Source organism: Sminthopsis crassicaudata, chromosome 2 (assembly GCF_048593235.1).
Source record: "Sminthopsis crassicaudata isolate SCR6 chromosome 2, ASM4859323v1, whole genome shotgun sequence".
In the NCBI taxonomy this organism is placed as follows: domain Eukaryota; kingdom Metazoa; phylum Chordata; class Mammalia; order Dasyuromorphia; family Dasyuridae; genus Sminthopsis; species Sminthopsis crassicaudata.
The window spans coordinates 593,593,435-593,611,054 of record NC_133618.1 but is presented as its reverse complement, the minus strand read 5'-3'; the positions used below and the strand labels follow the sequence as shown (position 1 = coordinate 593,611,054).

Genomic DNA, 17,620 nt, shown 5'->3' with positions numbered 1-17,620 from the left:
CAAGTCAAAGTAAGTCACAGGACCCACTTTCTTGTGCTGTCATAACTGGGTGCTCCCTAATGGGGGGCAGATACCTTGCTCCAGGGGCCAAGTGACTAGTGCCATGCAGGCTTCCCAGAGTCTAATCACATGTAGCAGCTATCAGTCTTCCCCAAGAATTCAAAAAGCATGTTTTAAAAACTGTTTGGGCATTCCCTTCCCCCCTCTTTCCCTCTCTCCTTCCATTCCTTTTTCACTGCCTCCTTCTCTTTCTCTATGTCTCTCTGTTTCTGTCTCTCTCTCTCTCTCTATCTCTCCCTCTCTCTCTCTGTCTCTCTCTCCTCTCCATTCCCCATCTTCATTCAACTTCAACTCCCATTCTACCCACCCCTACTCTCCAGGTGACCACAACTTCCTCATGTTACACTGAAATGCCAACTGCAGCAGAATGCCCACCCTCAGTTTGAAAAAAAAAATACAAAGGGGAATACATTAACACGCAGCTGCATTTAACCTCAGTCTTAAGGACTGCTGGTGGTCTATCAGGCTTGGCTTCCTGGGCCAATGTTCCCATCCTCCAGTTTGCCTGATTCTGTGCTAAACTTGGGGCAATATTAGCTGGGGGGGAAAGGAACTGGATGGAATTATCACTGAGGTGAAGGGATCCAGTTTTTTAAAAGGCACAAAATGTATTCTGCCTAGTTCAACTCGTAAAATCAGTCTGTTTCATATACCTACATGCTGTTCCAGCTTTCGAAAATGCTAATACTGCTGACCAGTGGCAGATAAGATCAACTGCAAGTCTGACTTGCAAGACCCTTCCCAAAGTATTCTAGACATTTTTCTAATAACTCTGAAAAGTCAAAAGACCTCTCGTACTATCTTTAAATGTACTCTGTAAAAGTGAATTATAGTCACAATATTAACATTGTCTGTAGCTCGTTAGTGTTCCCAAAGGAAGAAAAATCCCAAGGATCCTTGTTAGCTCTCTTAGTTTATAATGCTGTGCTACAGATCAAGAGTAGAACTAAGGAGACTTGAGTTACCTCTTACACTCCCATTGGAGGTTGATGTGAACTAAGAATTCATAGAGCATACTTGGGACGATTTGAGTCAACTTTCCTCCCAGGGAGATTGATCTGGGTTTCGACTATGGGCCCTTTGGGCTTAGAGAAAATAAAAATAGTTTTATAGTTTTAAGAATTGGGGAGGGAATTCTAACGACCCCAGGGAATTTCCTTGATACTGCTCTTAATCTCCTTGCCAGTGGCTTTTACCTTTCTGATTTTCACCACCTTGGGAACCATTTTTACCTAGTATTTTTTGGGTATATTTTTTATTCAAGGAACTGCTTATCTATTAAAACTTCTGGCACTGAGTAATCCATTATACCTGTAATGGAATCATGACCACGATTACTTGGGAAAGTTGACTCCAGATGTGATATCAGTTTTAAAAATTAATATTACAGGGTTTCTTAAACTTTTTCCACTTGTGATTCCTTTTTGCCTGAGAAATTTTTATGTGAGGCTAGTTATATAGATATATAGAATAGATATTCAAATCAAACATTTGCTAATTATAAATCATAATTTCACAACCCCCACATTCAGTTATGTGGCCTCATATGCTATCTTAAGCCACAGTTTAAGAAGCTTTGTCCTACTGCACAGCCTGAAGAAGGCAATTTACCTTTAGTACATTGATCAGATAGGCCAGTTCAGCCCCCACTACCCGGATATTGTTGGTTGCTTGTGCATATCTCGTTCGTGCACCCTTTTTCCAGTCAATACAGAAGCAGTTCACTTTTTCCACCTGAAACATTTGCTAGAGAAAACATACAGCAGTAAATAAATAAATAACTCAACCAAAAAAAGTAGTCTTATAGACCAGGTTACTTTAGCATCTCTTTATTTGACAGAGTAAGACTTGTTTGCTTGTCAACAGCATTCATTCTTTTGTTTTTTAAAACTCCCTCCAAATTCTTTTTCTTGCTTCAAGAGAACAATTGAGGAGTAGATATTTGGGATGTAACCTTCATGTAACTTAATTTAGACAACAATTCTCTTTCCTATGTATTTAGGATACTTGGAAATTTCAAGTCAGGTTATTCTGGGACAGCTCTAAAACCATGACATAGATAGTGAGCTTCATGCTGACTAAGTGGGAATCAAATTACAGACTCATAAATTGCTAGAAATATAACAATCTTAGAGACCAGCTCTCTCAGTTCCTTCATTTTATAGATAAGGAAACAGAGATTCAAGCAGGAAGATGTATTTGAGACTTTGGAGAATTTTGGAGCTGAGCTATATCCAAGAAATCACCCAGCCCAACTGTCATTTCATAGAGAAATTTAGGTGCATGAAAGTGACAAGATTTGCCCAAGTTTACCCATCTAGTCAGTCAAAATAAGGACAAAATCTTGAGAGAATGGCATAGATTGATAGAGAATGAATGTAAAATTTCTTGAGAGCAGAATGACATTCATTTCTGGTATCACAAGAATTTCACAGCGTTGCTGGTACAAAGCATCTTAATAAATGCTTGTGGAAGGGTTGATAGATTGACCTCCAGTCTCTTGACTCCAAAATCAGTTTTCTTCCTATTGAACTAAAGTTGTCTTAATTGAAAGGAAGTTGATAACTAGACAATTGAGGTCTCAGACCAGAACTCAATTCATTTTTTTAAAAGTCTGTTTCCCTGTTAATAGTATTAACTACATGCTACGTGTGGGTATGTGCTAGGAAAATGCTGTGGCAGATATTTCTGTCACAGGTTTAACATTTTTATGACAGGTTAAATCAGTCAAGGCAAAACGGGAGGCTTTTGTATCATTAGGCACAGCAGGATAATAGTAAAATTACAAATTCTGAGAGCAGATTTGTAGGATTTCAGAATGATGCCTTATCTTTACTCTCCCCTTCTTTATAATCACCAAAACAAAAGCATCCAAACAGTTCTGGGGATCTTTGGCTGACGTTTATGCCTACAGGGAGAAAGAAAGGAGCTATCAGAAATTTTCCCTGCCTCTAACTCTTGTTTGCTCACCATTAACTTTCTCTCATGAAGACCAGAACCACAAAGCATGAGTAAGTAAGCCATAATAAAGTTATAAGGTAAAGATTCCTACAGCATGAGAGGTAGGTTAGTTTGTCAATATAAAAGTTTTTGTAGAATTTTTTGAGATTTGAACATGATTTGGAAATATTTATGATTGAATTAGAAGATTGTGGACATAAGGATAATCTTAATCATACCACATAATCACTATTAAAAAAAATCCATCACCTAGAGATCCATTTTCTGGTAATGAGTTTGTGCCTGGTCAGCTAAGCTATCTTTAGATTAATTCAATTCAATTCAGTTCATTATATTCATGAAATTCCTGCTGTGTTTCCAGCACCGAATGAGGCACTGGGACATACAGTCTATCACCAGGCTTAGTTTTGAACACTTTGCATCTTGTCTTCCATTGACATAACCTTTGAGAATATAGCATCACACTATGTCAAGATGAGCACCAGCACTAGACTTTAGTGGAAGCTTACCTATATCATTTGTTACAGGTCGCCTCACTTGATTTTCATGCCAATTCTAAGAGGCAGGTAGCACAAATGTTATTATTCCCACAGAATAGGAAAAAATTCAAACAAACTGGTTCAAAGAAGTCAGAAAATCATGGATTAGGAGGGAGCTTAAAGCTCATCTACTCTAGTTCTTTCTTCTTCTAGATGAGTAAATAAGTCCAAAAGAAGGTAAATGATTTATTTAAGGTTACATAAATAATAAGCAGCACATTGGGGGTTCAAATATATGTGTTTTTATTTCAAATACAAAGCTCTTTATACTCTCTTGTAACATACTTCCTACATTAGCCCCCTTTGTCTGGGATAACACAGATGTCATGCCAAGAATTACAAAGGAAATTTTGGTCATTATGGCTATGGTATTGGAGAGTGAAATAGCAAGATAAAGGGAAAAGATTTATGGGAGCAACTAGAAAATAAGAATTTTTTAAAAGTTAATGTAATTAGGAAGAATTGGCTAGAGGAACTGCTTGATTTGATTGCCAAATCAACACAGAACAACTACATTTATTCTATTTAGAGAGGAGATAAAAGAGAATTGAGTCTGATTGAGAGGAAGATTCAAAAGATTAGCATAGCACTTGGAATCAATGGATTTGAGTTCAAACCTTGAGTCATTTTTCCTTTTTCAGAAAAATAAGAGGGTCAGACATATCTATTTCAGTCACTTTTCAGTTCTAATACCTGGGAGGAGTAAACAGGAGGAATTGAAAGAGAGAGGACTGTCTCCTTTCTTTATAGGAGAGGAAACATAAAATTTGTTTATGGTTTTTACTGAGACTTTTAGGATTAACCTTACACCCATTATACAATCATTAGATTATACACTCTGTGAGAGCAAGGACCATCCTTTTGACTCTTTTGGTATCCTCAGTACTAAACACAGTGTCTGGAACATGGCAGGGGCTTAGTATATGTCTATTGACTAAATGACTGATCCTCTCCAGTATTTTAGCCAGTGCAGAAGTGTCCCTCCATCACTGGGGCTATTATTTGGGTGATCAGTAAATCTCTGAATCATCAAGGATCACATGTGGTAATCTGTATTTGCTTCAAAACAGTATACAGCAATCGTGATCTCAGCCACTCTGTTGCTTTGCAATTTGTGCATAGCACTGGCATAGACTATTGCCATCACCACTGAGCTGTCCAGATTGATGTGGAGCAGATTTCATGCAGGGACTCCTTGTGCAGGATTTGCTTTGAAGACTACATGGTAAGTGAGAGAAAATCAGTTGTGATAAAATGGGGAATTAATTGTCCTTTACTAATCTGACATGTTCCCATTAGTGATATAAAAACACTATTATTCAGGAACAAAAACTTTTTCAAAGGATATTTCATCTGTCAGTCCCAGAGCTGTCCAAGTAAGGATTCAGAATCACACTCTAATACATGCTTGAATCTATTCCTTGGAAGCTGATAGAAGCTCTGTTGCCTCAAAACTTTAGACTAAAACCTTACAGCACCAGATGTCTGCCTCCTACCTTGCACATGTCTTTCAACCAGGATTCTTCCCCCTTGTCTATGAAGCCATGGATGATAAAACGAGTCTTCCGATCCATTTTGAAATTTGAACTCTCAATGGTGGATGGATCATCTGGAAGGATAGTCTGTTTCAAACAAAATGGAGTAGAAATTAAGTATTGCCTTTCCTAAATCTGTAGCTGTTCAATCTAGCAAATTAGTTCACGGACCTAACAAAACTAAAGACATGAGTTCAATCCCTGGAATGGACAGTTTTTTGTAACTTGTCCCTCATCACAGACTATACCCTTCATTCAAAAAATCCATCTTTGAAATGCCTGTTCTTGGTCATAAGGGTGACTTGGAAAGATTTTATAGATGACTGCATGTAACCTCATTCCAACGATGAAAAAATAATTTAAAAAATCAGATTCTAAGAATAATAGGTCCTTATGGTTAAGCAGCACCAGCCACTACTTAGTGCAGCACCAGACATGAAGGTCCCTGGTGAGATTCAGGGCAACAATAATCTAGTATCAGGTAAACAACTAGGGTACAGCTTCTGGCACAAGAAATCTGGGACAGTGCTCCTTCTACTCTAGGAACAGAGCTTAGATTTAAAAGAAAAGGAAAAGGTTAAAAAACAAGATGAACAAAAAACAACAAAAAAGAATCTGCCTATAGAAAGTTATGGTGACAGAGAAGATCAAGACACAAACTTAGAAGAGAACAGCAATGTCAAAATACCTTATAAGCAAAAGCCTAAAGAAAAATGGGAAATGGTCTCAAACTCAGAAAGAACTGATAGAAGATCTCAAAAAGGAGCTTAAAATCATGTAAGAGATGTAAAAGAAAAAAACTGGGAAAAAATGAGAGTGATACAAGAAAATTATGAAAAAAGAGTCAACAGCTTAAAAAGCAGAATTGCTCAAATGGGTGCAGAAGGAGAAGAGAGGTAGAATGGGGCAAATTTATTTCACTTCAGGAGATGCAAAAAACCTATTAGAGTGAAGGTAAAAATGGGAGGGTGGGTAATGGGTATCTTACCCTCATCAATATTGACTCAAAGAGGGGATAATATACACAACTGTTGAATATAAAAATCTATTTTATCCCACAGGAAAGTAGAGAGGAGATTAAATAAGGAAGGCTACTCTGACAGAAAAGAGGGCAGACCAGGGACGGTGGTAGATAGCTGTAAAACACTATTAAGAAGGGAAAGAGTAAAAGGAGGGAGACGGCAAATAAGATGAGGGAGGGGAATACACAATAATCATAATTGTGAATGTGAATGGGATGAAATTTCCCATAAAACAGAAGCCAATAAAAATGTGGATCAAAAACCAGAATCCTACTTTATGTGGTTTATAAAAAACATGCTTGAAACAGACAGGTATACACAGAGTAAATATAGAGCTAAATCTATTATGCTTCAGGTGAAGTTAAAAAAAAAAAGAAAAAGCAGGATCAGCAATTCTGATCTCACACAAAGCAAAAATAGAACAAATTAAAAGAGATAAGGAAGGAAACTTTATGTTGTTAAAAGACCATAAACAATGAGGAAATATCAATACTAAACACATGCACCAAGTGGTATAGCATCCAAATTCTTAAAGAAGTCAAGTTAGTTCATGACCAAACAAAAGGTAGAGAGCATTACAAAATGTAAAATAGATAATTTTGATTATATTTAAAAAGTTTTTGCACCAACAAAACCAATGCAACCAAGTTTAGAAGGAAAGCAGAAAGCTAGGAAACAATTTTTATAGCAAGTATCTCTGATAAAGGTCCATTTCTCAATTGCATAGTGAGAGCTGAATTAAATTTATAAGAATATAAGCCATTTCCTAATTGAAAACAATGAAAGGATACGAAGAGGCAGTTTTCAATTAAAGAAATCAAAACTATCTATAGACATATGAAGTACTTCAAATCACTTTTGATTAGAGAAATACAAATTAAAGCAGCAATGAGGTACTTTGTCACAACTATTAGTTTGGCTAATATGACAAAAAAATGAAAATGATACATGTTGGAGAAGATGTGGATAAATTAGAATACTAATGCACTGTTAACATCCTGGAGAACAATTCGGAACTATGCCCAAAGGGCAACCAAACTGTTTATATCCTTTGATCCAGCAATACCACTACTAGCTGATATTTCCAAAGAGATCATAAAAAAGGGGAAAGGACTTACATATGCAAAAATATTTATAGCATCTCTTTAAGTGTTGGAAAAATATTGGCAGCTGAGGAATTAGCCATTAATTGGGGATTGGCTGAGCAAGCTGTACTAAATGAATATAATGGAATACTACTGTGCAATAAGAAATAATGAAGAGGTAGAATTCAGAAAAACTTGGACTTACATGAATTGATGCTGAGTGAAATGAGCAGAACTGGAACAACATTGTTAATATCAGCAATGTTGTATGATGTTTAACTCAGCTATTCTCAACAACACAATGATCCAAGACAAAACAAGGATTTATAAAGGAATATGCGATCCACAACAAACAAAGAACTGATGGGTTCTGAATGCAGATTGAAGCACATTCTTTTTTACATGCTTTGTTCTCTTTTTGCATTTTTTTCCTTTTAATCTGTTTGTTCTTTCACAATTGTGACTAATAGGGAAATATGTTTTATATGCTTGCACATATATTACCTATATCAAATTGCCTATAATTTTAGGAAGATAGCAGAGGAAGGAAAAAAAGTTTGGAACTTAAAATCTTGTAAAAAGTAGTGCTAAACATGTGAAGAAAATGAAACATTGAAAATTAAGATGAATTAAGTTATAAAAAAGTAAAAATACCAGGTCTTATTGCGGGGAAAAGGGTAGGGACAAAAAAGTAATGATATCATGTTAAGCTTTCTAAACCCCATGGAAAAGTGCTCCTATCCACAGAAATAAGAATCAAGGAACTATGAGACTTAAGTTAAAATATAAAAGGAAAAGCCAATCTTTGTCCTCTAATATGGAAGCTGATAAAAATTCCTTGACAGCTGTGTACAAAGATAGTTAGCTATTGTAGTCAGATGGATGGATGAGAAGATAGATGGGCACTTCAATATTATGGAGAAATGTGTATCCATTGCATTCAGACTTCCTTATCTAACTACCAAACCTTTTTCTTATTGCATCCCTACTTTTGATGGAAAGGGTTCAGTTGATGCTATTAAACATGTGAGAATTTATACAATATTGTATGTACTATATTTTCTCCAAGTCTAAACTATTACTTCATATATCTCCAGTATGACTTTCAGAGATTCCATCCACATGAAATGTAAGCTTCCTGAAGGATTGTTTTTTCTATCACATAGGGGGAACTTAAGTTTTAAGTTGATTTAATCATACATGCAAAAATTATACTTCACACAATAGCCTATATTAAAATGGATAAGCAAGAAACCTTTATTTATAGACTCCAAGTAGGGCTCCTTGAAATAGCAGGTCCCTGAATACTTATAAGGGTTCTTTAATAGAGCATTTACTAGTTAGAAATAAGAGTTAGAAAGGACATCAGGACCATTTATTCCAATCTTCTAATTTTGCAAATGAGACTAAGGCCCAAAAAAGAAAATTACTTACCCAACATCACAAAGTATCAGAACCAGGATGAGATTCTATGTCTGCTGGTACCTTGCCCAGGGCTCTTTCCACAGCGCCATGATTACTATGATGATTTTTGCTATTATAATATCACTATCACTTTGACATCAAAGAGAAACAATCTGTTTATTTCTATAAATTAATCTTACTTGGAAGTTGTTTGGATTTTCATTGGTGTAGAGAAGGAAACGGATATTGATCTCCTCAGGAGACCAGGGAAGTACTTTAAAAGGTCTCTGGAGTGTTCCAGCCCATGGTTTGTCATTTGAAAAACAGCCAAGTCTTCCAAAACATATCTCTTTCCCTGTGGCATGGGGATAAAAAGCAAGACATTACTAACTGACATTTATATAATGTCTTAAAGTTTGCACTCTACACTCTTTATGGAGAGCATTGCATTGGAGCTTCACAATAATACGATGAGATAGGTACTATAGATTTAAGATTTTCATTTTATACATAAGGAAAGGAGACTCATAGAAGATTAGTGTTTGCCTATTGTTACATAGCTAGTGAGAGTTCAAAGCAGACTTCAGATCTTATTGATTCCAAGACCAGCATGCTATATACTATGTGCTTTTTAATTTCTGGTATTCAGAAGGAATACATAATGTCATTTTAGTCATCATTTAGTGTCATTTTAGTGATAAATGGAATTTTTGAAAATAACTAAGACAACTTGGAAATAATCCAGGATTATGGCCTTGAATTTTTACAAACTATTTTTGTTAGATTGTTTAAACAGACCTTTCATTTAATGAGGTTCATTGAGAATTAGTGAAATTTTCTGTTGCCAATTTAAGCAAAAATTATTTTACAATTATAATAACAGCTTCAATTAAATAGTCAAATTAACAAGCATTTATTAAGCACCTACTATGTGCCAATCATTTATAGTTTTTTCTTCACAATATCTCTGTGATGTTGGATGTGATATATTACAATTCCAGTTTTATAGATGAGAAATCAGGCTCAGAAAGGTAAATAAATTTGTTCACAATCACAACCAAATGCAATTATTGAATTCCTAATGTATACCAGGCATTATCAACTAATGAGATTATCTTCTTCACGCTTATAACAATGATTTTATATATGTGTGTATATGTGTGTGTGTACACACACACACAGAGCAATCATTTTTGCTTTGGCCAGAAACTCTGGGGGTCTTCCTCTATGGATTTATTTATGTTTTTTATTTATTTAGATTTTTTGGGCTATGTGAAAAAGTAGATTCTTTGCTTCAACTGCTACCTAGTCTTAATCACTGAATGAGTGCAGCCACGGTCAAACTGAAACCTGATGAAAACCTTAGCTTAAAAAGTCCAAGGGTTCTCTGGAGGAGAAAGAGAAGCAGGTGACCTTGCTTTAAATCCACTTCACTTGCATGTCATGACATCATGTTCCTGATGATGTCTCTTTCAAGAACAAAGGACAAACAACAACAAAAAACAACTCTCTTTCTCTCTGTCTCTGTCTCTCTGTCTCTCTTTCTCTCTGTCTCTGTTTCTGTGTCTCTGTCTCTCTCTCTCTCAGAGAAAAAGCTATTATTAATATTACTGTTTTACAGATGAGAAAACTCAGGTCAAGAGAGGTTAACAATTTGTCCAGGATCACATGGTTCTTAACTATCTGACACAGAATTTAAATTCAGATTATCCTTAATCCAAGTCCAGCACTCTTTCTAATTTATCACTCTACCTTATAAAGAAAGACATTTTAATTTAAAAATAATAATATAAATTTTAAAAAAAACTGGTTCATAGACTTAGAGCTGGAATAGACCACAAAACCCCTCCTCCTCCAGGTAGCTTTCCATAATTAATTCTTTTAAAGAATATATTTTAAGGGCCTGTCGTATGTAAAGCACTGTTCTAGGCATTGGAGATTCAATTTTTTAAGAATGAGGGCCATTTTTTATTGATAAATGATGAAAGGATATGAAATGGTAATTCTCAAGGGAAAACACTCAGGCTACCTATAGCCATATGAAAAAAAAATAACTCAATCACCATTAATAGCAAAAAATATATAATTTTTATATTTTGCCTCATACCTATAAGATTGGAAAAAATGACAAAAAAGGAAAAGGAAAATGTTAGAGGGGTTAAGTGAAAAAAAAAAAAAAAAAGCACATTCATGTATCGGTAAACACAATAATTCTAGCAAAATATTTGATCCAGCTGTCCCATCACTAGGCCAATGCCCAAAAGAAACCAAACAAAACCATTAAAAAATGTGTAAATGAACAAAAACATTCATAATATCTCTCTTTGGTAGCAAAAAAAAAAATTAGTAAACTAAAGAGATGCTCATCATGTAAAGAATGGTTGAATAAATTGCAGTATATCAATGTAATGGGCTATTCATGTAATGTGGGACATGAGTTTAAAGTTACAAAGACTCATCTTCCTTGGTTCAAATCTGGCCTCAGATATCTACCAGCTGTGTGATCCAAGTCATTTAACCCTATTTGTCTAAGTTTTCTCATATGCAAAATGAGCTGAAGAAGGAAATGGAAAGCCATTCCAATACCTTTGCCAATAAAACTCCAAATTGGGTTATAAAGAGTTGGACAATACTAAAACAACTGAACAACAAATTTTACTGTAAGAGATGAGGAAATAGGTGATTTCAAAGAAATTTAGAAAGATTTATTTGAACTGATGCAGAATGAAGGAAACAACATCAGAACAATTTATACAATAATATAAAAATGAATGATTTTGAATAATATTATAAGCTGACTGAGAATGAAATTAGCAGAACAATTAGCAGTAGAACAATTTTTACAATAATAACTCCAAAGACAAACAATTTTGAAAGTCATAAGAAGTAGGGTCAATACAATGATCATCTATGTTTCTGGAGATCAATGATGAAACATACTATCTACTTCTTACAGAGAAGTGATAGATTTAGGATGCAGAATAATTTTATAGTGTATATATAAATATATATATATATATATATATATATATATATATACACACACACACACACACATACATATCTCCAAAGCAAAACATATCCAGAAAAAATGCAAGGGGGGTGAAGACAGAATCTTTGAGCATATTAAAATTTAGGAGTCAGGTTTACATTTTGGGAGGGAAAGGTAGAGAAAGGAGGAACAGTCAAATAGGTAAGTGAAGAACTAGGAAAATCAGATATTATCTAATACCCTGAAAGAAGGCTTTCAATGAGTAGTCAATGAGAAAGTTGATTGAAAAATGACATTTTATTAATTAATTATGTGTTTATTATTCAATATTTAATTATTCATGCTATGCTACATTGATGTTCACCTTTTCAAACTATGCTTCAGATTGGTTTTTTTTTCCTTTATCAAATGAAACTCTGAGGAAATCCTAGTTCCTGAGGCCTTTTTTTTTTTTTAGGTAAACAAGACATTGATCCAATATCCTGAATTTTTGTCTTCTTATTTGCACCTCTTTTAGCAAAACCTCAAAATTTAAATCTATCTTTATATGTCTACTAGATGGCCAGGATGATAAATGAACAAAATTCTTGCTGTAGCTCCAAGTGAAGGGAGACCTTTGCACTTAAAAAACTGTGTTAAGAATAACATTTTCTACCACATACTATGGATGTTCTTTTCTTTTGTCTGAGTATCTGACATATAAACATCAGTAATAATTCTAGTGATAGCCATGAGATCTTTGACTGAAGGTATTTTTCTGAAATGTACTATAGATCATCATCCTAAATAACTCAAACATTATTAAATTCTACTAAAAGAGATATAAACATTATACTCACCTCTTACTGTGGCCAGGAAGAAAAGTGTAATGGTCCAAAATTGCAACATCTAAATGAATTTTAAAAATTTTACACATATATATGAGTCTTATAAAAAGCAAGATTGCTTTTAAAGATCTTATTTATTCCATGTATTCTGAAGTAATGTTTCTGACATTTCAAAATTGTTAGAAATAATTGTAAAAAAAAGGAAAAAAAGAAATAATTGTGTTATAATATCACAATGTGTTTATGAAATAGTGTATCAGACAATCATAAAATGTTAGATCTTGAAGGATCGTAGAGTTAAAAAGGACATAAGAAATAATTCAATCCAATTTTCTTACTTTACAAATGAAGGAATTAGGAAACAAAATTGGACAATCAACTAATGGCAGAACTGGAAATATAATCCAGATCATTAGACTTCCGGTTTCCTTCCACCATACAACATTTCTTCCCTTCTATACCCCTCAGTTTTCCCTAGAAAACAGAATTCTAGTCTCTAAGCTTAAGCAAGATTCCTGGACACACTGCAAACTTCAACTTACTGTGCAGTTCCAACTGGTCCCACCCACAACTGTGCAGGTGGCTATGTCTTTTATAACCAAGCTTTTCTCCTTTGGACTTTCCAGGGAAAGAACATGGAAAGATAGAAGGGGACACGTGTACACTTTAACCTTCAATTATCATAAACACATAAAAGTTGATTGCCACAGTAAGCAGAGCTGTTTATAGAATGAGGTTCTAAGAAAGGAAATCTGGAGGCCTGGATGAAAAAAGCGACTTAGTTAATCTGAATTGATTATCTCATTTTCGGAGAGGTTTGATTATCAAGGTGATATTTGCTTTAGAATCTTCATGCAAAGCCCAGCATGACTTATGAGCTCCAGTTAGAAAATAGGAGCCCTCCTTGTTCTCTCATTGCTACAATACTTTCAGGAATGGGAAGATAACCATAGTTTCTAGTTGTGCATGTGCTTGGAGAGTCATAGGATTACAGATCTAGAATGATAGGGGACTTCAGAGATCATCTAGTCTAATCGCCTCATTTTATAAAAAAAATAACTGAGTGACTACATGGAGGGGACTCAAGGGGTTAAACATCTCAGCAAGGATTTGAATCCAGGAAATCACTGACTATTCATTTCTTTATTACTTCACACATGAGTCAAGGCACCATTCCATGATGTCATTGGTTCTCTTCAAAAACAAAGGAAAAATGACAAAACCCAATGTATCATACTGCCTCCTAATGGACAAAATTGCATCAGCTTAATAATTTTAGACTTATCTCCTTAAAGAAGACATGCACTAAGAATAGTTAGTAGTGTCCGAACATTTTTTTTATTTAGAGAAATTTCATTTATTTTTGGAGTTTAGAGCTGGAGCTACTAACATGTTGTTAAGAAAGGAGAAGTGTTTCTCAGGTTATAGTCAATGGGAGGAGATTGAAATTTTGAAATATGAACCAGCCTCTCCCCCTTTGGCCATTTGTGTTGGCAATAGTATTTATTTTTCTTGGAGAATTTCAAACACGGTAAGAGTTTATACTTCATGCAATCTTCTCCTGACAAAATCTAGGGGTCCATAAGAGAGACCAGGATGTTTGGGCTGAGAGAAAATATGTTACATAATTCTTTAGAGATAGAATTTTCATGTATCCAGTTAGCATTGAGTGTTAGGAGAAAATTTAAAAATTTGGTACCTTTAGGGAAAAATAAATCGTTTTCAAATTGTTAAAGTGAAGGAAAAAAAAAAAAAAAACTTTGGAAATGGGCTATCTAGCATATATACTTCATGTCTAGTAATTTAAGTATCTCTGAGACCTTGAACTTAGAGAATCCATTATCAAATGCATTGATGTCCCAGTGGTTCCTGAGGTATAAATTAAGGCTTGAATAGTTCCACTTAAAAAGCTAAAAGAAAATAAGTCCATTTGAAAGCAAATCATGGATGACATTGACCTATGGGCAAGTAGGTATAGATTGATTATCCAATAACACTGCACTTAGAGTGAGGAAATCTTGAGTTTGAATCCTGACTCAGATATATAATTTACCCTTGTGAAAGGGTAAACCACTTCTTACTTTACTCCTCTGTAAATGAAGGGATTGGACTCAATGGCTTTTGAGGTTCCTTACAAGTTTGAAATTACTCATTGGCAACTTAAACCAGAAGTCCTATTACCTACCACAATGCTTTGTAAATGAGGCAGGAGATTACATCTCAAACAAGTTCATTTTGACTTACTATCTATTATAACTAGGGAAGAGTTTGAAGATAATAGCAAAAGATATTTTTGGATTAATTGTTCATTTCAGTCATCTATGTTTTCCATGATCTCCAAAGACGTGCTCTGAATACAAATCTATATATTACTTAGCTGGGGAATGCAGGAAAACATTCTTCTTTGGATTACTAGTAATTATAATAAACTCATATTAAATAAAAATATCTCTAATAGGTGAAATTGTTTCTGATAGTATAACTTCTAGCCTATAAATACTATAGAATTTATGACAAAATAGTTTATTTTCTTAATCTGCAAAGGAGATGAAATATGAAAAATTCAGTCAATAAATAATAAATTAAAGCATCCATATCCAGACACTATTTAGTTCTGGGAATCCAAAGAAAGGTAAGACAAAGTCCCTGCTCTCAAGAGGGTCACAATCTAATGGAATGGAGATATTCAAATAGCTATGTACTCGCAAGCTGTCTACAGGATTCATTGAAAATAATCAATCAGAGGGAAAGGATTGGGATTAAGAGAGATCAAGGAAAGGCTTCCTATAGGATTTTTGCTGGGACTTAAGGAAGTCAGGGAAGCCAGGAGGTGCAAATGGAGGCAGTCAGTGAAAAAGCCTGAAGTTGGGAGATGGACCTTCTTGTTCAAGGCACAGCACTGAGTCCAGTGTCCCTGGAAACCAGAGAGCACGGAGAGAGGTGGGACATGAGGTATAAGACTGGCAAGATGGGGGTGGGGAAGGTGAAACAAAACTAGGGCCAATAAAGGACAAATCAACTTGAAAAAACCCTAAACAAATTCTTTTGGGAAAAGAGACTCAGAATAACAGGTGTTTTGTTGGCTGGTAGGTGGGTACTAGAAGACACAAGAGTGAGATGATAAGCTATTGGCAATGTGTTCCCTGGGGACAAACAAAGCCAGTGCTCCTTATATTTGAAAATATCATGGGAGAATGTCCCAGTCACTGGGACTTATATAACTGATCAGATTTAAGAGTTGTTACCTAGGTATAAGAAACAACTGTGCAAGGTCTTTGGAAGAATCACCAGCATAACCCAGAGGGGATTCATTATGCATAAGGGAAGTGAAGGCTTGGTGGGGACAGCAGGTCCGATTTATGCTTCAGGGAGATCTCTTCAAAACTCCTGATAAAAAGTCCTTTCTTTGCACTGCTCCACTATGGACACAGAACCACCCTCTCCCCACCCTCCTGAGAGGGAATCTAGAGCTCCCATGCTTTCTGACTATCAGGTCCACTCTTTCCCAAAGGTCGTGGACTATTTTCCTGCCAATGGGAAGGCATGAGACCTCACCACTTGGATGTAAAGAGAATCAATTGCAATTCTTTGGATAATATGAAAGAACCATACACATTTTTCTAGTGATCTTTAGGACCATTAGACCTTTCTATTCACTCTGCAGCTGACCCCTCCTATGCCTTTATCTCAACCAACTAGGTGAGGTCCTTGAGACAGGGACCTTTGCCCTTTTGTTTGTATTCTCAGGTTTTTGCAAGTACTGGGTCCATAGAAAGCGCTTTATTCATTTCATTCATTCAAATGGGATATTCAAAGAGCAGCAGAATCCATACATATATAATTTCAGGAGGCAAAGCAAGGACACATGGTCATATTGCCACTGAAAGCCTAAACTAACGGATAGAGGGCCAGGAATTGTGATATTCTTTGCTATATTTAATCTGTGCTTGCACCTTTTTCTTGAATTAATTTTCCCACTGACTCAATGGGACAATTGCTACCTCCCTTCTCTTATTGCCACCCTTTACCCCATGCCAGAATATTTACAAAAATTTAGATCTAACATATTTAGAAAACTCAGCATCCTGTTCCCACATGCTATTGTTCTCTCTTGTCTTAATAGCTACATGGTACAGTGGATAGAGTGATGGGCCTGAAATCTAGGAGACTAAGTTCAAATTGAACCTCAGACACATACTAGCTTTATGACACTGGACAAATTGCTTAATCTCTGTTTGCTTTAGTTTCTCATCTGTAAAATGAGGATAATAATAATAATACCTACCTTATAAGGTTATTGTAAGGACCAAGTGAGACACTAAAAGTGCTATGTAAATGTTAGCTATGATAATAATATTCTCCACTTACCACCTCATTTGAACTGTCCTCATTTGAACTTTTTTCCATTATGTCCCCAGCAAACATATCATCAATAACCTCATCATCCTGCAAAATCAAATTAGCCTTGGTCCCTAAAAGAAAAAGCAGGATCAGCAATTCTGATCTCACACAAAGCAAAAATAGAACAAATTAAAAGAGATAAGGAAGGAAACTTTATGTTGTTAAAAGACCATAAACAATGAGGAAATATCAATACTAAACACATGCACCAAGTGGTATAGCATCCAAATTCTTAAAGAAGTCAAGTTAGTTCATGACCAAACAAAAGGTAGAGAGCATTACAAAATGTAAAATAGATAATTTTGATTATATTTTAAAAGTTTTTGCACCAACAAAACCAATGCAACCAAGTTTAGAAGGAAAGCAGAAAGCTAGGAAACAATTTTTATAGCAAGTATCTCTGATAAAGGTCCATTTCTCAACTGCATAGTGAGAGCTGAATTAAATTTATAAGAATATAAGCCATTTCCTAATTGAAAACAATGAAAGGATATGAACAGGCAGTTTTCAATTAAAGAAATCAAAACTATCTATAGACATATGAAGAAGTACTTCAAATCACTTTTGATTAAAGAAATACAAATTAAAGCAGCAATGAGGTACTTTGTCACAACTATTTGGCTAATATGAAAAAAAATGAAAATGATACATGTTGGAGAAGATGTGGATAAATTAGAATACTAATGTACTGTTAACATCCTGGAGAACAATTCGGAACTATGCCCAAAGGGCAACCAAACTGTTTATATCCTTTGATCCAGCAATACCACTACTAGCTGATATTTCCAAAGAGA

At 35.1% G+C, this 17,620-nt stretch overlaps 1 protein-coding gene across 1 annotated transcript in view; it reads right to left on the bottom strand.

Moving 5' to 3' along the window:
• Positions 1-12,991, bottom strand: part of LOC141553751 (pancreatic lipase-related protein 2-like) — a 33,551-nt gene extending 20,560 nt beyond the window's left edge. Inside the window, exons 1-5 of the mRNA XM_074285238.1 lie at positions 12,968-12,991; positions 12,438-12,486; positions 8,807-8,961; positions 5,057-5,182; positions 1,672-1,806 (exon numbers count right to left, since the gene is read on the bottom strand). Of these exons, the coding sequence (XP_074141339.1) occupies positions 1,672-1,806; positions 5,057-5,182; positions 8,807-8,961; positions 12,438-12,486 (465 nt within the window). The 5' untranslated portion in view covers positions 12,968-12,991. The remainder of the gene's footprint in view (positions 1-1,671; positions 1,807-5,056; positions 5,183-8,806; positions 8,962-12,437; positions 12,487-12,967) is intronic.
• Positions 12,992-17,620: the final 4,629 nt, after the last annotated feature.